General features: G+C 42.5%; 1 protein-coding gene across 1 annotated transcript in view; it reads right to left on the reverse strand.

Moving 5' to 3' along the window:
* The window catches only part of lancl2 (LanC lantibiotic synthetase component C-like 2 (bacterial)), a 38,539-nt gene that overhangs the window by 8,994 nt on the left and 7,454 nt on the right, over positions 1 to 22,091 (reverse strand). The window contains exons 3-6 of the mRNA XM_010885701.3: positions 16,207 to 16,324; positions 14,885 to 15,092; positions 13,909 to 14,056; positions 2,690 to 2,836 (exon numbers count right to left, since the gene is read on the reverse strand). Coding sequence (XP_010884003.2) covers positions 2,690 to 2,836; positions 13,909 to 14,056; positions 14,885 to 15,092; positions 16,207 to 16,324 — 621 coding nt within the window. The remainder of the gene's footprint in view (positions 1 to 2,689; positions 2,837 to 13,908; positions 14,057 to 14,884; positions 15,093 to 16,206; positions 16,325 to 22,091) is intronic.

Here is a 22,091-nt window from a genome sequence, read left to right on the forward strand (position 1 = left end):
TACACACATACACACAAATACATATACCTACATACATACACATATATATATACACATACACATATATACATACATAATACACACAGAAACACAAATACATATACCTACATACATACACACACACACATATATACATACATAATACACACAGACACACAAATACATATACCTACATACATACACACACACACATATATACATACATAATACACACACAGAGAATATATATGGACCAATGCCCCACTACAAGGGAGGGAAGACTGTTGTTGGGGAATATTGCACCAGAAAGAGCGAGACGAGGGAGAGATGTTTGGAAAGGAGAGTGGGGAAATTTCAACAGTCCCCAAGAAAAGAAAGTCTGTTTTTTGACTTAGGGGTTAGGTTCAGTGTGTGTGTGTCTATGAGTGAGCAGACCAGTGGTGGCATCACACACACGTTTGTACAGCTATCCTCATGGGGACTAGAAAATAGAAATTGCATGCTCCCTTGCCCTAATCTTAAACCTAACCCTTACCCTAACCTTAACCTAACCCTAATCTAACCCTAAACCGAACCCTAACCTTAACCTCAATAAAGTAACATTTATGCCAAAACTTTACCTAGATGTAATGCCTAACGTTAACCCTAAACTTAACCAACAACGCCTGGACCTTATCTCTAAAAAAAATGTAAGTTTGACCCTAAACCTAAACCCTGAGCTGGAAATGGACTTTTGCCTCACAGGGACTGGCAAAAGGTCCCAAATGAGTCACATTTTCTCTGGTTTTACTATACTCAATGGGACATTTGGTCCCCATGAGTTTAGTTAGACCTAAAACACACACAAACACCGTACACAAACCACCAAATATAGCCAGCTGTGTACACACATACTGTACATGCACATGAGCACACAACAAACACCCAACACAAAATAAACCAAGTTTCATAAGTGAATCCACTGGGGGCTTCATAACTATGTTTGTACTAAGAGTGAGAAATGGTTTGTCGGTTTCCAATGGTAATTCCAAATTGCACTTGTTACTTCTTGCAAGGCAAAATCTATTACATAATCAGTGACGTAATGAAGCTAGCTGTCAAACGGTAAGATTTGATCGAGTCACAGTACAATAGCTGCGATTTTTTGATAATTGCCAACAGAAAATGGGATAACCAGGGATGGTGTTGTGTTTTGTTTTCCTACTACTGCACCCCTCCGAGAGGCAGAGACCAGAGATCATATCAATACATATAAAAAGCAAATTAACACATATGTACGGCTTTGATTTGGCATAGGAGGAAGCTGCTGCTGTTGGATCACTGTAAATGATGCTGAATAATTAATCTTAAATCCAAATCCTGTGATGAATGATTCATTAGCTCAAATGAGAGGAAATTCATTCAGGCGATGGATAAGCTCTCATTTAAGATTTCATATGGCTACAGCAAAACACGGAATTGAGCCAACCAACAGAACAGTGATGCGATTCCCAAATTAACAGAGAAACCCAAATGATATTCACTGCCTTCTGAATGCATTCAGACCCTTTCCCTTTCTGCACATTTTGTTTTGTGTTAGAATTAATGTAAAAAAACTAAAAAAAGAAATCTATACACAGTATTCCATAATGACAAAGTGAAAACACATTTTGAGATATATTTGCCAATTCATTGAAAAAGTTAACCTGAAATCTCATGTGCATACTGTACACTAAAGTATTCAGATCACTCATTCAGGAGTTTGTAGAAGCACTTTTGGCAGCTACCAAAACCTGGTAGGCCTCAACCTACTTGGCACTCCCGGATTTGGGCAGTTTCCCCAATTCATATTGTGTTATGGACTACATTAGTCAATAACCAGTATCTCACAAAAGTGAGTACACCCCTCACATTTTTGCAAATATTTGATTATATCTTTTCATGTGACAACACTGAAGAAATTACACTTTGCTACAATGTAAAGTAGTGAGTGTACATATTGTATAAGTGTACATTTTCTGTCCCCTCAAAATAACTCAACACCATTAATGTCTAAACCGCTGGCAACAAAAGTGAGTACACCCCTAGGTGAAAATGTCCAGATTTGTGAGATACTGTATCTTTAATCAATTAGTGTACAACACACTTCTGTAACACAAGAGAATGTGGAGAAAATGTAAGGGTCTCAATGCTTTTCCCACTGAACATATTTCTATTAATAACCTGGCATAAGAGTTTTACTACTACAGAGTTTTACTACGAAGGAAAATCTATTGTTCTGTCCTTGAACACAAGTCAACCCTAATTTTCCAATGTGGCGCATTCACCCTGGAGTTTTTAGCTCTATGCCCTACCAACACAGTCGTCACATCCTAAAGCCAACACATCCACCCTGGGGTATTTAGCTCTATGCCCTACCAACACAGTCGTCACATCCTAAAGCCAACACAACCACCCTGGGGTATTTAGCTCTATGCCCTACCAACACAGTCGTCACATCCTAAAGCCAACACATCCACCCTGGGGTATTTAGCTCTATGCCCTACCAACACAGTCGTCACATCCTAAAGCCAACACAACCACCCTGGGGTATTTAGCTCTATGCCCTACCAACACAGTAGTCACATCCTAAAGCCATCACATCCACCCTGGGGTATTTAGCTCTATGCCCTTCCAACATAGTAGTCACATCCTAAAGATAATTACAAGTCTGTGACAGAGGAAATCTCACCTGCATTAACATGTAGTAGATGCCAGCCAGGCCATGGGCAGCGCCAACATACTGCTTCTTATGCCACTCATAGAGCAGTGGGCACTTTTCAGCTTTCTTTTCTTCTTTGGCCAAGTTCTTCCCAGACTCCAAGATAGCCGTTACGACCTGCAATGATACACACACACGCACACACAAGTTTGTATGGCTATCCTCATGGGGACCAGAAAATAGAAATTGCATGCTCCCTTGCGCTAATCTTAACCCTAAACCTAACCATAACCCTAACCTCAAAGTAACATGTATGCCTAAACTTTACCTAGATGTAATGTCTAACCTTAACCCTAAACTTAACCAACAACGCCTGGACCTTAAAGAAACCCCACTTCTAACTCTAAAATGAATTGTAAAGGTCTGAATGAGTCAAATGTTTTCAGATTTTACTATACTCATGGGGACATTTGGTCCCCATGAGTATAGTTAAACCTAGCGCACACACACACACACACACACACAAACTCACACACGTCTGGAAGAGGTCTTACGTACGCATGCAGCAAAAACCCATTTACAAAAGAAAACAAATCTCACACCAAAGTTCAATGGCTCAATCATCATTTGGATAACTTTATACTGAACAGGACAGTCTGACTCCCCAGGGGAATGAAACCTCTGAAGTGACATTTCCAAAAGAGGGGGGAAAGAAAGGTACCTGACAGATCACGGTTTCCTCTACCCTGCCATGAGTATGTAGACAGATGGACAGACTGAGATTGTCACAGGCCATGTCCACTAACTATTTTAAAGACCAAATTCTGCTTCAGAAATGTTGCCTTGCATGAATGGTCAGTGCAGTCACATGACAGTGTGCGCATGGCAGCGTGGGATACCCGGCAGCGCAAAGCAGGTGTGTGAAGTGCAGGAAATTACAGCCCCCCCCCCCCCCCCGCATACACAAAGGCTGTAACGGAGAAGCATTCTCCCTGCAGCCTGGATCAAGCTGAGGATTTATGATTTCAGTATTTGTAATTGCAGAGCAGATTAAAATCAGTCTTAGTGTAATAACTGTGGTTACATTATTAACACTGGTATGACCCTGCAGCTGCAATATGTCCTTCCCTTTGCCAGATGGCATCAGGCTCTACTGACAGGACTTCAATGCACCCAATCACTTCCACTGGTGGGTCGACAGAAGGCAGAGAGACATTCCAACACACACAGAGACACACAATCTTATTCAAATGATTTTGTTTCTTCTTTTGAGACAGGAACATGGTGATATAGATTTCCTCTAAGTAAGCTGGAGGCCTGGGATGGTGCTGGGAAATGGTGGAGCCGCTCTATACATCTGCCTTTCTGACAGGAGGTAGGGGAGAGGAGGAGAGAAAATAAGAGGAGATAAGGTGAGGAGAAGAGAGGGAGGATAAAGAACTATGGGGAGGGAGCGGTGTTGGAGGGCTGTATGGATCTATGGAAGCGAGCAAGCGTGTGTATTTTAGTGCATGAGCTGGTCATAAATCCACCATGAAGCGAGAGCCTTCTGCAGCACTCACTCTCACCCCTGGAGACGGGGGGGGGGACGACGACTGCCAACTCACTCCTTCTCTCATCCCTGGAGACAGGGGGGGACTGTCAACTCACTCCCTCTCTCACCCCTGGAGATGGGGGAGACTGCCCGCTCATTCCCTCGCTCACCCCTGGAGACGGGGGAACTGCTAACTCACTCTCAGAGACACACCTACCCTCAGTGGCCACTAAATCAGCTCTGCTCAGTCCTGACCAGGTTTATCTAAATGAGAACAGTGTAACCATGACAACTAAACAGTCCACCATGTGTTCTGGACCCAACTCCATTCACTATTCCTCTCATTTACTGGATAGAACTCCTTAAAATACCTCTCCTCTGAATTACACAACAGATTCACTCATTCCTACTGTAGTGTGGGGTGAGAGAGAGTGGTTCAAAAGGTTTACCACTTAGAAGGTTACTGGGGGACGGCTAGGGAAATGAGTGCATGGGAATGTAACCTTAGTGATAAATCAATATGAATATATAATGGGACTCCATATTGTTAGTGAATAAATCTTATCGTATGACCATATGTTGGAAGTCCTTAGTAAAGGTTAGCTACTCCTTTCGTCACGAGCCTAACATTAAAATGGCATGTTTGTGGATCCATCCAGACAAGTGAGAACTCAGGGATGCCCACAATGACAAGTGTCCCTGGGACCAACCTAGCACCAGAACTCAGGGATGCCCACAATGACATGTGTCCCTGGGACCAACCTAGCACCAGAACTCAGGGATGCCCACAATGGCATGTGTCCCTGGGACCAACCTAGACCCAGAACTCAGGGATGCCCACAATGGCATGTGTCCCTGGGACCAACCTAGACCCAGAACTCAGGGATGCCCACAATGGCATGTGTCCCTGGGACCAACCTAGACTGTTCAGAGACCCAGAACACAGGGATACCAAGTCTGGTCACTTTGACTTACATATACACTCACCTAAAGGATTATTAGGAACACCTGTTCAATTTCTCATTAATGCAATTATCTAATCAACCAATCACATGGCAGTTGCTTCAATGCATTTAGGGGTGTGGTCCTGGTCAAGACAATCTCCTGAACTCCAAACTGAATGTCAGAATGGGAAAGAAAGGTGATTTAAGCAATTTTGAGCGTGGCATGGTTGTTGGTGCCAGACGGGCCGGTCTGAGTATTTCACAATCTCCTCAGTTATTGGGATTTCCACGCACAACCATTTCTAGGGTTTACAAAGAATGGTGTGAAAAGGGAAAAACATCCAGTATGCGGCAGTCCTGTGGGCGAAAATGCCTTGTTGATGCTAGAGGTCAGAGGAGAATGGGCCGACTGATTCAAGCTGATAGAAGAGCAACTTTGACTGAAATAACCACTTGTTACAACCGAGGTATGCAGCAAAGCATTTGTGAAGCCACAACATGCACAACCTTGAGGCGGATGGGCTACAACAGCAGAAGACCCCACCGGGTACCACTCATCTCCACTACAAATAGGAAAAAGAGGCTACAATTTGCACAAGCTCAACAAAATTGGACAGTTGAAGACTGGAAGAATGTTGCCTGGTCTGACGAGTCTCGATTTCTGTTGAAACATTCAGATGGTAGAGTCAGAATTTGGCGTAAACAGAATGAGAACATGGTTCCATCATGCCTTGTTACCACTGTGCAGGCTGGTGGTGGTGGTGGTGTAATGGTGTGGGGGATGTTTTCTTGGCACACTTTAGGCCCCTTAGTGCCAATTGGGCATGGTTTAAATGCCACGGCCTACCTGAGCATTGTTTCTGACCATGTCCATCCCTTAATGACCACCATGTACCCATCCTCTGATGGCTACTTCCAGCAGGATAATGCACCATGTCACAAAGCTTGAATCATTTCAAATTGGTTTCTTGAACATGACAATGAGTTCACTGTACTGAAATGGCCCACACAGTCAACAGATCTCAACCCAATAGAGCATCTTTGGGATGTGGTGGAACGGGAGCTTTGGGCCCTGGATGTGCATCCCATAAATCTCCAACTGCAAGATGCTATCCTATCAATATGGGCCAAAATTTCTAAAGAATGCTTTCAGCACCTTGTTGAGTCAATGCCACGTAGAATGAAGGCAGTTCTGAAGGCGAAAGGGGGTCAAACACAGTATTAGTATGGTGTTCCTAATAATCATTTAGGTGAGTGTATGTGTGTGTGGTTGTCACTAGCCTAACGAGCTCGAGTGTGAAGATGAATGAGGAGTGCCATAGTCATCTATATTCCAAAGTAATACAATTTATTTCAATCAAGTAATAAAGTTCCCAACTAGTCCCAACTAGTCTAAAGGTCTACTAAGTACACCATAAGACACATTATAACACAAAGGTGTTCTAGGAGCTTCTGTTAACTATAGACTCCTAAAAATGACAATACAACATGTTGGGAGGTCTCTTTAACGATGACAAACTCCTAAATACGACTACAACACAACATGTTGGGAGGTCTTATTAACAAGGACAAACTCCTAAATACGACTACAACACAACATGTTGGGAGGTCTCTTTAACGATGACAAACTCCTAAATACGACTACAACACAACATGTTGGGAGGTCTTATTAACAAGGACAAACTCAAATGCATTTTTAGAGACAGGTCTGATTTTAGGATAAGTAGCCATATCTAAAACACTCCCCCAAATAGTCATTAGCATTACATTACCTTGGCAAACACAATAAACACAAAGGACAGGAACTGTCCCACTTAATTAATGCAAAATTATCGAATGGCGTTGCTGCCAGTTGTTGTCAGACAGGCAACAAGGACAATCATTTCTACAATGTTCTTGTGAATTTTGATCCATAACACGTACAGTACAATAAAGCATACCAGCATATTCAGCCCTTTATGGGGGGACAGGGGAAATCCAAAAACTACAGATAAATGTCCACAATATCATGCATTTAGTTACACTCCAGTTTGTTCAGAGTTTCACACCTCTCCAGGTGAGCTCAGGAGGGTGGGGCTGATGGCCCACACCAGGTGTTCCAGATCATTAAAGAAAATGTTATGCAGGACCCCTGATTAACAACACCAAGGCTGTGTTGGACACTCTTCGTCAAATACACTTCCCCTTTTTCTCAACAGACATTTCTTATTACACTACACTATGAAATCAATTGTTTCTCCCAAAAGGAAGGCTATGTAATTTAGCAGGAATGAATTTGTTTATAGAGCTAATTAACCATAGCCCTGTACAGTAAACAAACGCCTGGAGCAGTTGGTAGAGAAGACATTACGAGGAAAAACTACATGAATAAAACTGATGGGACTAGATGGATTGTGACAGTGTGGCTGAATGTCATGTTTTCTCAGGGACAGGAAGTGTGTGTGCGCGTGTGTAAGTGGGGACCTGAAATCCCTACAAACATTGTAAAACCTGAAAATTTTGTCCCTGCAAGGTTTTTTGTCAGGTCCCCATTAGGGATTTTTTTCCCGCCAGCTTACAGGTTGGGTTTAGGGTAAAACATTCAACTGGGCACAGTATTAGAATCAGATTTACTTTTGGGTTTAGGCATTACCAGTTAGGTTTAGTGTAAGGCGTTAGGGCTAGGTAAAGTATTATCATATACATTAGGTTACTGATGTTAGGGTAAGGTTAATGTAAGGGTTATTTTTATAGAACAGGGAATAAGGATTTCTAGAATATAGGTCAAGGATGGAAACCGGGATAGAAATATGTGCCTCTGAACACAAATGTTTCTCTCACAAGATTAGGTATATGTACAAAAATACTTTTAGTTCAGAATCAGGCTCCCTTACTACAGAGCTGTCAACTGCATAATGAAGAGAAGGACTATTAAAAAAAACACAGGAAGAAAATCGGTGAGACGTAGAAAACAGCATATCTTAGACTGAATTTCCTACACAACAAAATGCATCTCATGAATGCAAGTGAACTGACCAATTAATACTTTATGACAAGGACCATGAAACAAATACTAAAAAACAAAAAATGAATTTTGTAACACCCCAAGGTCATGTAATTTGTGTGAACATAAAAAACCCTTTTTACAGGCTAGACACTGAACCTGAACCCCATGATGCTGTAATGTATTTCAGGGCTGTGCCTGCACAAAATCTCAGGATGTATGTTTGAAAGCCAAACGTGGGACAACTTTATTCCCATATTTGTCAAAATATTAAATGCGTACGATCGTGTCCCAGCAGAGTGGAGGCCATTTGTCACCGACATGCTATAGGGGTTTTAGGCTGCCTGGTTGGAGAAGACAGGGTAATGAATAAATTCAGTGTGTCAGTAGGTACTTTGCTGTAGGGATTCATACTTCATACTGTACATTACATCTGCTGGAAAAGACAAGATACAGTCCGACCAAGAACAGTCAGAGAGTGTGTGCGTGTGCACGCGTGTTTGTTTCTAGGTGTGAAAAATAATAATTGACTTAAAAAATAAACTGAGGTGCTCAAGTACAGGGGTATATAATATTTAGGTAATAAGGTACCTCTTGGGTTAAGGACTGATCTTAGAAAATCTGGATACAGCACATAGCCCTGGTACACTGCCCAGATACCACAAACCCAGGTACTTCATTGATATTATTGACCAGTTACTCAATCAATCAAACACATTTATTTATAAAAGCCCTTTTACAGCAACACCCGGCCTTAAACCCCAAGGAGCAAACAACAGTAGTGTTGAATTTCAGTGGCTAGGAAAAACTCCCTAAGAAGGCCGAAATTTAGGAAGAAACCTAGAGAGGACCCAGGCTCAGAGGGGTGACCAGTCCTCTTCTGGCTGTGCCGGGTGAGATATTAAGAGTCCAATTGGAATGATTAATAAATGCATGTGGGCTAAATCCAGAGTCTATTTCAATTTGTCAGAAGTATGACCAGATGGACAAGGACAGGGACAGCAACGGGCCCCCCAAACTAGGTACTCTGCAGGTGTGGACCAGGACCTCATGTACTCCTAAAGTTTAAAATGGGAGGAGACTGCGAAAATTCAGAAAATGCATTCCTCATATCAACAACGATCTATAGTGGAGAAGGAGAACTTAGTGGGGAAGGAGAACTATCCCAATCCCCCAGCACAATAGTATAGCAGCGTTTGACCTTGGGACTGAGACAGGGGGGGTCCGGCGACACTGTGGCCGTACCCGGGGGAGGCCCCGTAAAGGGCCCAACAGGCAGGAAATCAATCCACCCAGATTGCCAGGCATCAAGCAAAGGGAAACCCACCAACCGCAACCACCCTGAATGAGGGCCGAGTATTGCCAGCAGAGTACAGCCCAATTGCAGAAGGGTGCAACAGGGAGACAACAAGCCAGTGACTCTTCCCCCGAAAGGCATTGGAAGGAGGGCATCCCAGTGGCGACGAGAGCCCACCTGGCAAGACAGCAAGGGTGGACAGTATCAAACCTTCTGGTCACAGTCACGTCCCCGGGCCAGGCTACACCTAATCATAAACCGTGCTGTAGAGATTAGTTTTTAGTAGACACTTGAAAGTTCGCACTGAGTTTGCATGTCTAACCTTAATTGGCAGATCGGCTGTATCTTTCGAAATTCTAGGTACAACTAAAAAGCCTGCATCTTGCGATCATAGGTTACGTGTAGGTATGTATGGCTGGATCATTTCAGCAAGGTAAATAGGAGCAAGTCCATGTTTTGATTTATAGGTTAACAATAAAACCTTAAAATCAGCCCTAACCCTAACAGGCAGCCAGTGTAAAGAGGCTAGTACAGGAGTAATGTGTTCAAAAGTTGTTGTTCTAGTTAGGATTCTAGCAGCAGTGTGCAGCACTAATTGAAGTTTATTTATTGATTTGTCAGGGTAACCGGAAAGAAAAGCATTGCAGTAATCTATTCTAGAAGTGATGAAAGTTCTTGATAGAAAGTTTCTGCATCAGTTCTTGATAGAAAGTTTCTGATTTTTGCACTGTTTCAAAGATGAAAATAAGCAACAAGACATTTTTTATATGTTCATCAAAGAAAAGGTCAGGATCAAGGGTTACATCGAGGTTTCTTACAGTATTTTGGGATACAACCATGGAGGCGTCGAGTTTCACCATGAGATCTGCTAACAACGCTCTTTATTTCTTGGGTCCTAAAACGAGCATTTCTGTTTTTCTTGAGTTTAAGATCAAGAGGTTGTGTCATCCACTACCTAATATCTGAAACGCATGTTTCCAAAGTAGCTAATTTTGGGGCATCTCCATGCTTCATTGAAATATATAACGGTGTGTCATCAGCATAACAGTGAAAATTTACATTGTGATTTCGGATTACATCGCCCAGAGGAAGCAAATACAGTGGGGCAAAAAAGTATTTAGTCAGCCACTAATTGTGCTAGTTCTCCCTCTCAAAAAGATGAGGCCTGTAATTTTCATCATAGGTACACTTCAACTATGAGTGACAAATGAGAAAAGAAAATCACATTGTAGGATTATTAATTAATTTATTGGTAAATTATGGTGGAAAATAAGTATTTGGTCAATAACAAAAGTTAATCTCAATACTTTTTTATATACCCTTTGATGGCAATGACAGAGGTCAAACGTTTTCTGTAAGTCTTCACACACTGTCGCTGGTCCATTCCTCCATGCAGAGCTCCTCTAGAGCAGTGATGTTTTGGGGCTGCTTCACAGTAGGTATTGTGTTCTTTGGTTGCAACTCAGCATTCTTTCTCCTCCTGTGTGGTTATGGGATTTTTGCGCACCGTTCTTGTGATCATTTTGACCCCACGGGGTGAGATCTTGCGTGAAGCCCCGGATCGAGGGAGATTCTCAGTGGTCTTGTATGTCTTCCATTTTCTTATAATTGCTCCCACAGTTGATTTCTTCACACCAAGCTGCTTACCTATTGCAGATTCAGTCTTCCCAGCCTGGTGCAGGTCTACAATTTTGTTTCTGGTGTCCTTTGACAGCTCTTTGGTCTTGGCCATAGTGGAGTTTGGAGTGTGACTGTTTGAGGTTGTGGACAGGTGTCTTTAATACTGATAAGTTCAAACAAGTGCCATTAACACAGGTAACGAGTGGAGGACAGAGGAGCCTCTTAAAGAAAAAGTTACAGGTCTGTGAGAGCCAGAAATCTTGCTTGTTTGTAGGTGACCAAATACTTATTTTACAGAGAAATCTACCAATAAATTCATAAAAAATCCTACAATGTGATCTTCTGGATTTTCTTTTCTCATTTTGTCTCTCATAGTTGAAGTGTACCTATGATGAAAATTACAGGCCTCTCTCATCTTTTTAAGTGGGAGAACTTGCACAATTGGTGGTTGACTAAATACTTTTTTGCCCCACTGTACAGTGAGAACAATAATGGACCCAGAAACGAGCCTTGAGGAACACCATAGCATACCTTTGACTTGTCAGAGGATATGCCATCCACACTAACAAACTGATATCTTTCAGATAAATAAGATTTAAACCAGGCTAGAACATGTCCATGTAGCCCAATATGGGTTTCCAGTCTCTCTAAGAGAAGGGAGTGATCAATAGTGTCAAAAGCAGCACTAAGATCAAGAAGCAACAGCACGGAAGAGGAACCTTTGTCTGAGGCCATTAGAAGGTAATTTGTTACCTTAACGAGTGCAGTCTCAGTGCTATGATGGGATCTGAAACCGAACTGGAGCATTTCGTAAATGTTATTTGTCTTCAGGAAGGCATTCAGTTGTTGGGAAACACATTTTTCTAAGATTTTTGAGAGGAATGGGATATTGGCCTATAATTGTTTAATATGTCCGGATCCAGCTTAGATTTTCTTTAATAGAGGCGTAATTTTTGCGATTTTTTTGTGTGTTTGGTACCCATCCGGAGGAAAGGGAGAAATGTATTATGTTCAACATTGGCTGACCTAGCACAGGAAATAGCTCCTTAAGTAATGTTGTTGGAATCGGGTCTAGCTGAGAGTTTGTGGGTTTAGAACTCATTACAAATTTAGTGAATGTGTCAAGCGATACGGTATCAAAAAATTCAACTGTCCCCATTGACACCTGGTCAGGGTGGTTCAGGACATTCTCAGGTCAACTGAGATTTTGAGGACCATAACTATTTAAGGAGGAGTCAGTTTGTTTTCTAATGGTGATGATCATCAAAGTAGTTCATGCATTCATTACAACTAAAGTGAAGACCCACTTCACTTGTTGAGATTTGCTTTTTTGTTAACTTTGCAACTGTATCGAAGAGACATTTTGGATTGAGGTCAGATGGAGAAATAAGCTGATCGAGCAGACGTGAGTGATTTTCGGTATTGTAGTGTACTGTCTATCCAGGCTAGTCTGAATACTTCCAACTTCGTGGAGCGCCACTTTCGCTCCAATTTTCTGGAGGCTTGCTTAAGTGCTCTAGTATTGTTTGTGTGCCAGGGAGCACGTTTCTTTTGTTTTTAGTGGTGTAACGGTATCTAATGTATTTCGCAGTGGTGAGTTTAGATCCTCGATTTGATCGTTTACAGATTTATTTACTCTGTTGCTAATGAGCGAACTTGTAAGAATATCAAGGAATTTATTTGTAGTCTGAGAATTTATAGTACGGCTTTTGAAACTCATTGTTTGAGGAGCAAGTGATTTACTTGTTTTAACGGTAAATGTAATAAGACAGTGATCCGATAATCCAGGATTTTGGGGGGAAATTATTAGATCTACAATATCTATTTCTCGTGACAGGACTAAATCTAAGGTGTGATTGTGGCAATGTGTTGGACCTGAGACATGTTGGATAAAACCCAGTGAGTCAATTATGGCTTCAAAGGCTTTTTAAAGAGGATCATTAGACTTTTCCATATGAATATTGAAATCGCAATGACTGCCATGACTACAAGGTTAGACAATAATTCTGGAAACTCATTGAGAAACATTGTGTATGGCCCGGGGGGCCTATACATAGTAGCTATGTAAAATGATTTATCAGCCTGGTTAACTTTCATGAGTAAAACTTCAAAAGAATGAAAATCAGTTATGTGTTTCAGAGTAAATTTATATTTACTGTCATGAATATTAGCAACACCCCCTCCTTTTCGGGACGCACGAGGGATATGATCACTAGTATAGCCAGGAGGAGAGGCCTCATTTAAGGCAATTAATTCATCAGGCTTTAGCCACGTTTCACATAAACCAATAACATCTAGTTTGTGATCAGAGATTAATTCATTTACTCCAACTGCCTTTGGAGCAAGGGATCTAACATTTAGCAGTCCCATTTTGAGATGCGGGCCAGGTTTTCAATGGGGTTGTGGTTAGGGCTCTGTGCAGGCCAGGTTTTCAATGGGGTTGAAGTTGGGGCTCTGTGCAGGCCAGGTTATTGATAGGTTTGAAGTTAAAGCTCTGTGCAGGCCTGTCTAGTTCTTTAACACTTATCGTGAAAATACATTTCTATATGGATCTCACTGTGTATAGGAGCATTGACATGTAGAACCAGGAAAGCGCCGTTCCCAGACTGTTGCAACAAAGTTGGAAGCTCTGAATAATCTAGGATGTCACTGATCCATGTAGGATGTCACTGATCCATGTAGGATGTCACTGATCCATGTAGGATGTCACTGATCCATGTAGGATGTCACTGATCGATCTAGGATGTCACTGATCTAGGATGTCACTGAATTTTATTGCATTAAGATTTCCCTCACAAGTCAATGCTCGACATTGAAACCTGTGGTTGGTTTGACCAGTTTGGAACAGAAGTGTGTGTGTGTGTGTCTAACCCTGGCGATGGTGGTGTCGTCCACGGTGTCAGGTCCTATTTCCTTGTTGACATACAGCAGGGCGTAGAGATAGCCAGCCCGCCCATACAGCAGCTCATCAGGCAGATCACAGTCCACAGACACCGCCCCACGCTGAAGTTGGAGCAACCTGACGAGACAAGTCAATCAACAGACATGTCAGTACACACACTCACACACACGCACGCACGCACGCACGCACACTTTACTATCAAGGTGAAAACCCCAAGTCAGATAAAGCTTCTCCTGAAAGGCATATTTCAGTAATAAATAAATGAACACATTCAAAAAGACAAAACTTTAGAGGCTGACTGAGTCGCATCCTACAAACATGGGTGGACATGCAGGCTCTGGGCTCCGACTGCTTTAAAGACAGAAAGAGACCAGGTCTGAACATCAAAGAGAAGGTTGCCATTGCTGATGAGTGAATAAGCTGGTAAGCCAGCAGACCAGCGAGAGGTCCTTTGGTGGGGCATTTGTGAGTAGTGGATTGTGTGTGTGTGTGTGTGTGTGGGGAGCTTTACAGACATTTAATCAGCCCCTTGCTGTAAGCTCCACCAGTTCTAGTGCCAACAGATCGGGTCAGGAGCCAGCCTGGGACATTGGGGTTAGCAACAGCCTGCGGTAAGCAGACAACTGACCACATCCCGCCTGGGATTTAGGACCAAAAACAATTTAGGGGACAAGCAACATGATGTGGAATATTATGGTGGGGCACCAAATGATTGGCGCATGATTAACAATCATCAAATCAAATGGTAAAGCTTGGAACAAATTGTAAGGATCTAGAGGATCTTTACAACAACTAACAAGGTCTTTTTTTTTATTATCTGTAATTCCCAGATAAAGGGAGAGTCTGTCCCCCCTGCAGTACAGACACACGCCTCTCCCCTGGAGGTTGAGGACAGTACAGACACACGCCTCTCCCCTGGAGGCTGAGTAGAGACACTCCTCTTACTTTGTCAGGCACTCCTGACTCTCCGTCTTGTTGTGGAGTCGGTGGTGAACCACAGCGGCAACGGCCAGAGGCCCTCCGTCCCCACACAGGAAGGTGATCTTGCGGCCGTTCAGGATCCTTAAGGTCCTCTTCACGTAGTCCAGCGCCCTCTGGAGGTGGGAGGCCTCGTGGGTGACCCGGTGCAACTGGAGGTAGAGCAGGGCGATACCTACAGAGAAGGAAAATTCATCTCCTTTATAATACTGTTTAAATTGACAACCTAGTGGTAAATATAATTGTATTATTATATTTTTATTATATTCATTCAGAAGTTTTCATCCATAGCGCATTCATCTTAAGATAGCTAGGTTAGACATCCACAGTACATCTTACTCCAATTTCATAGGATAGTTCTCATATCTTACTGCCAACTGATTGTGAACTACTACTAAAGCAATTCACTTCTCAAATGATTTTCCTATAGTCATGACAAGTGTACAATAGGACAGTGGACAGTGGTACACAAGTATACAAGCAGACAACTAGTTCATAATGCCCTCCCAGGCCTCTGCGTGAATTCAACTAGTGGAAAGGCCAAGAGTTGACAGCCCCCATGGTCAACCTGGCACTGCATCCAAAGGCTATTGAAAATATAATTGAGCCGGACGTCCAGCACACATTAACACGTTTACATTCAAGGATTCAGTTTAAGATCACTCAGCTTTGGATTACATCAAACTGCAGTTTACAGCTCTAGGTGTCAGAAATGAGTTGTCCTAACCGAACACTGGACTAACAGGGACACTGATCAATCAATGTATTTATAAAGCCCTTTTTACATCAGCAGTTGTCCCAAAGTGCTTTTACAAAAACACCCGGCCTTAAACCCCAAGGAGCAAACAACAGTAGTGTTGAATTTCAGTCCGACCACTGGACTAACAGGGACACCGACCTCCGGACTAACAGGGACTGTTGTGGAAATTCTTGAACTGATATATACTTGGTCCTGTACATATATAAATGGGTTACTAGTTAAAGGTACTGAGTCCCCATGTTTGGATGAGAATAGGAATGTAGGAGAGGGGGGTCTGGTATTTGCCTAGGGGGCATCATTGACTGGAATCAGCAGATTATAGGGTTACTCGTAAATCTGACCTCCGGACTAACAGGGACACCGACCTCCGGACTAACAGGGACACCGACCTCCGGACTAACAGGGACACCGACCTCCGGACTAACAGGGACACCGACCTCCGGACTAACAGGGACACCGACCTCCGGACTAACAGGGACACCGACCTCCGGACTAACAGGGACACTGACCTGAGCACCGGGACACTGACCTGTCCAGCCTGTGTAGGTGGAGAAGTCGTGGGGGTCGGCCGTCTTCAGGCCTTCCTCCATCTGCTGGAGCAGGTCCTTGATCTTGTTCTGCACCTTCTTCTGGAATCCATCGCTGATCTGTGATAGGAACAGGGTGGAGGAGGGTTAGAACAATGCAGAATCACAACTCATCTTCCTGTGTCGGTCGGTTCCAGTCTCTGAAACCCAGACCACACTGGTACAAAAAGCCCTTTGATAAACCACCCCGAGCCAGGGCTGGAAGAGCCTCAGAAAACTCAGAAAGCACACCACGCTATAAAATGCCCTGTCCTGAGGAAAGAGTCAGAGACCGAGTCAGAAAGAATGGAGGGAGACAGAAAGACAGAGAGAAAGAGGGGAATGAGGAGAGACGGAGACACAAAGAAAAAAAACTGCAGTGAGAAGGTTCAGACTGTTGTAGAGGCTAAAAAGCCATAGTGATTCAGATCTTCTGCAGTACAGTGGTGTGTGTGAGGAGAATGCTGATGAGACACACTCAAACCCTTTGTTTGGGGCCAGCACGCCCAGACGCGCGCACGCACCAGCCGTGTTCTGCTTTCCTGAACGCCAGCCGAGGAAGTCTGATGTGAAGACAATGCACACCCACTCCCAAACCCCCTCACATTTTTGACACATGGATAAAGTTCAATTCCAACCACAGTCATTGAGATAAGGCAACTCAATTTAACTAATCGCACAAATTCTCAATCCTATTGAAGTACAATGTGGAGACTTGAAGCAGGCCGTGCATGCAAGAAAGCACTCAAAACCTGACAGTTCAAGCAGTACTGTAAAAAGAGGGCATAACGTCGTTCCACTCGATCTAAGAGACTGATATACAGTTACAAGAAACAGCTACATTAGGAAATTTCAGCCAAAGGGGGAACAAAAGCAATTGAAGCGTACTTCTTCAATATTTTCTTTGCATCACGAAAATACATTTCTGTAGATTTTTAATGAATAAATGATTGCAAAGTAAAATCTTTCAGCATCACTATCTGCCTTCATCTGTCAATGGTGTGTAGATTATATATCGACACGAGCAAATGACAGTGTACTTTTTCACATTACTGTAGATGTGCCATGAACATTGTAGGGTCACAACATGGGCAGGAAGTAGGGCTCCCATCAGGCTATATATAGTCTTACAAAGCCACAGAAAATGAGACAACCTGGCCATCCGGCAATGTTGTGGTCGACAGGGACACTATTCAGACAAGTCCAATGGAACAAGGATAACAACATCAACCTCAGCAAACAACAAAACACAAAGGCCACAGTAACTCTCATTCTTAGATCAAAATCGTCCTCAGATGAGACAGCAAACAGTGAGTACTTTGGTTAAACTCACCCGGCTCAAACTTAAAAAAAAATACTCCATCCATCCATCTGAATCACCTCAAATCACTCGTCATTATCTAGGAAGACTGAAAAAACAGTATAGGGTGGTGGATTGTCCTTTAAACTCCTATCCCATAAGCAGTGAAAAGCGTTATGAAAAGTGTACATTGAGTCATGTTTCCATGTGATGTCAGGAGATTTCGGTCAATACTGGTTGTGGGTAGCGCACACACACGCACACACACACACACACGTAACAGCCTACAGCTCCCCAATGGCAATATCATTTGGTTGAAAGCAGGAAACCCGTACCTTGTTTCCCCAGGCCAAAACAACAGTCACTCCGGCGGTGGGGTTCATCGAGCACCTGATAGCTTCTGTCTGTCATAGGGCCTCTTTCTGCATCATCCAAACACAGGAAATAAAATGGGCCGCCTCAGCAATTCCCTTATGCCAACCCGGAATGTATTTTCAATCTCCGCGTTTCGCCGGTTTGAGGCGGCAAAACTACAGTTAGCGTCAACAGCTAGGCCAACGCAGAGACAGAACCTCCTGGATTCACCATGACTATGAAAATGACAGCCCTGCCTGGAGATGCAGCCCATGACACACTGCGGTAGGTTTTTTGAAGAATAGGCATGCCACTGAGGCTTGAGGACAAGGCTGTGTGGATGAGGAATGAACTAGGAATGAACAAGGCTGCATTGAAAATTGTCATTAACTTCCACAAGGCATAGGCAGAAAAACTAAATCTCAGTCATTGTCCCTCAGAATGTGTACCATGTTTGATCACATAAATGTACACATATCAAGACAAAAGTGCCTGTTATAGCGCCACATAAATGTTCTTTCACATGAGTAGCAGCGTGTACTTTTTACGATACCAAAGTTGTTGGATCAAGGCCTTCCATGGAGAAACGTATAAGAAATACACAGTCGGCCAACCGGCACAGAATAATGACACCATCAATAACAACACCACTGTGCATCCATCCAATCTACAGTAGAACAACATCAATGAAACCAACAGCCTCAACCACCAGCAACTCATCAAAGGGTATGAGGACTAGGGCCCCAAAGAGACAGCGACCCTGATAAGTGGACACTTCATGAAGGATAAGCGTTTCTTAGGGAAACAGATCAAGCAGGATAAGACAGGAACTGGCATTATCCCAAAAAACTGAAAGTGTGAAAACCCCAGTCCAATCATTTTTTCAGATGTATTGTGTTCTGAAAGAGTTAAGCCATTTCACAGGAGACTTCATCCAGCGTAGGCTTTTTTCTCAACGCCTCCCAGCTTCTATTTAACCTTCATTGATTGAATTTGGGCTTTAACAGCATAGCCTGGCTAAGCCCAGACAAAAGGTGCTAAATTCTGATTATTAAGGTTCAGTAAAAACCTAATCCTGTGTTTATTCAGCATGTCTGTTAGATCAAACTTAAGGGCATGGACCACATTAAGTTATTTGCTAACCCCAAAAATAATAATAATATAAGATAATGTAAGTTATAATACACCTTTAGCCAAAATAACAGTCATGAGTATTTACAGTCATGTTTGACTATTCAGTTGTTCTGGGGGGAATTCTTTGTTTCTGGGAATTTAACCCTGTATCCTAGTGCTGCCAAAGCCATGCTCTACCTGTGGAAGATACCGTAAAGGCCTCAGAAGATCCCATGATTCCATTTCCTGCAAATATATACAGTATAAACAACCATAAACTGTCTGAATTTAGTTAAAAAACAAGTGTGGAACAACCTAAACCAACCCTTCAAAGCGTAGATAAGAGCAAAATCCAATCTAAACATCTGAATGAATGAGATCCATCAGCTGAAGGTTGATGCAGACCAATAAACATCAACCAAACTCCAAGATGACTGAACAAAATTGCATTTGTCACAAACAAACAGACAGCACTAAGTGGAGGGATTATTCAACCCTGTTCCCAAAAAAGTTGTGAAACTGAGACATTTTATTGAGGCAAAAAAATACTGGAAAAGTCGGTTACTGAAAAATAAAACTAAACTTGGTTGAATATCACACAATTAATTAGGTCAATTGGCAACAGCTCAGTAACATGATAGGGTATCAAAAGATAATTTCAGGGAGGATGGGTCTGTCAGAAGTAAAGATGGGGAAGAGTTCACCACTCTATGAAAGACAGCACAGTCAAGTAGTGCAACAATTTAAGAATAACATTTCTCAATGTAAAAGAGTTTGGGGATTTCATCATCTACGGTACATAATATCATTAAAAGATTCAGAAAATTCAGAGAAATAGCTGTACGCAAGGACAAGGCCGAAAAAAACTATATTGAATGGCCGTGATCTTGGGGACACGATTCTGTGGTGGACATCACTGCTTGGGCTCAGGAACACTTCAGAAAATGTGTCTATGAACAGAGCATGCCACTGCATCCACAAATGCAAGTTAAAACTCTACTACGCAAAGAATGCATACTGTATAATAACAAGATCCAGAAATGCCGTCGTCTTCTCTGGGCCCAAGCTCATTTAAGATGAACAAAATGGAAAACTGTCCTGTGGTCTGAAATCACAACATGAAATTATTTTTGGGAATCACAAACACCTCGTCCTTTGGGCTAATAAGGAGAGGGACCATCCGGCTTGTTATCAGCGCACAGTTCAAAAGCCAGCATGCGTGATGGTATGGGGGGGCATTAGTGCACATGGCATATGACTGAAGTCAACATTAATTCTGAACAATATATAAAAGGTTTTGGAGCAACATATGCGGCCTTCCAGACTACGTCTTTTTCAGGGAAGGCCTTGCTTATTTCAACAAGAAAATGCCAAACCACATAATGCATATATTACAACAGCATGGCTCTGTAGTAGGAGTCCAGGTGCCTAAACAGTCCAGTTTTTCACTCATTATGAAATGGGGCATTATGAAATGAAAAATGCAACAAAATAGCCCCTGAACTGTAGAGCAGCTGAAAACCCTATGTCAAGCAAGAACGGTCTCCTCAGTTCCCAAATGCTTACAGAGCATTGTAAAAAGAATAGGTGATGCAACACAGTGGTAAACATGCCCCTGTCCCAACTTTATTGAAACATGTTGCTGGCATCAAATTCAAAAACGGCATGTATTTTTCCAAAAACAGTAACATTTCTGTTTCAATATTTGATTTGTTGTTTTTGTACTATTTTCAATTAAATAGAGGGATTACATGACTGTATTGCATGCACATCATTGTATTATGTTATTATTTGCATTTTACACAGTATCTCAATGTTTTTGAAAACCGTGTTGTGTGACAAAACAAAGAGAACAGATATCTAAAGAGATCAAGAATAAGGGGGAAATCGGTAGGGGGCTTGGATTTAGAAGCAGACATGGGAGTGTTTCTCTAATGGCCAGATTAAGTAAACATAAATTGTTCCGTAGATCTGTCACGACACACTGGAACGAGCAACGCCACCAGCAGCAAGTAAGTCTGGTGCTTTGGACAGATATAATACTTGCAGGCTGAGACATTATTCAAACGCTACAATCCTACATTTTCCTCATAAATAATAATTCCCAGTCACTCAACAAGGTATTTATAGGCAGGCATATATGGAGGAGAAATGGCGTCACAGTAGAGGGCTGCCCAGAAGAAACAGATGGCTGAGGGTGTGGTCTTGGAGAACCCCCAGAAACCAGTAAGTGGAAATCCAGGCAGCAAGTACATCCCAAATACCAACAAGCAAACCTGTATTCATACATCCACATATGAAGACGTCATCTCCCAGTGTAGAGGATGGCTCACTTGTAGGAAAGAGAAGTCAAATAAGCCTTCATACAGAGAGAGGAGACATGCATCTCTGAAGAGACAACAACCATTGTCTTCAGGCTGGCAGATGTCTCCTCCCCCAATAGTATTCATTCACCTTGTTCACAGACAGACAAATCTATCAATTAGTCAAGGCTGATTCACTGACAAGAAAAATACCCCCCCCCCCCCCCCCCCCCCACACACACACACACACACACACACACACACACACACACACACACTCAGCTATTCCAGAGTAATGAACAACTTAAAACAGAAAACATTGTTATCCACAGCAAAGGCAATGAGCCAGGGAGAGACCAACACCCAGACACAGAGCACAGAATCAGCCAACCAGCAGAACAATGCATCCACACCCCAGGAGATTCTGTTCAGTATTAAATAAAACACACACACATCCAAAGCCACAGCAACAGTAAAAAAAAAAAAAAAATTACATTAACATGTTATTCAAATGGCAGAAACTCTTATCCAGATCAACTTACAGTAGGAAATTGATACATCTGAGCCCCCTAGGGTGGAACAGAACCCACAAAACAATATTTAACCAGTCATCCACTTCAAATTAACAAGATGATGAAAAATATTTGCAAATTGGGCAGCAGGGTAGCCTAGTGGTTAGAGCATCTGGTCGATAACGAAAAAGGTTGTTTGCTCAAATCCCTAAGGAAATGTGAAAAATCTTTCATTCTGATCTTGAGAAAGATAGTTAACCCGAATT

This window comes from Esox lucius, chromosome 21 (genome assembly GCF_011004845.1).
Source record: "Esox lucius isolate fEsoLuc1 chromosome 21, fEsoLuc1.pri, whole genome shotgun sequence".
In the NCBI taxonomy this organism is placed as follows: Eukaryota; Metazoa; Chordata; class Actinopteri; order Esociformes; family Esocidae; genus Esox; species Esox lucius.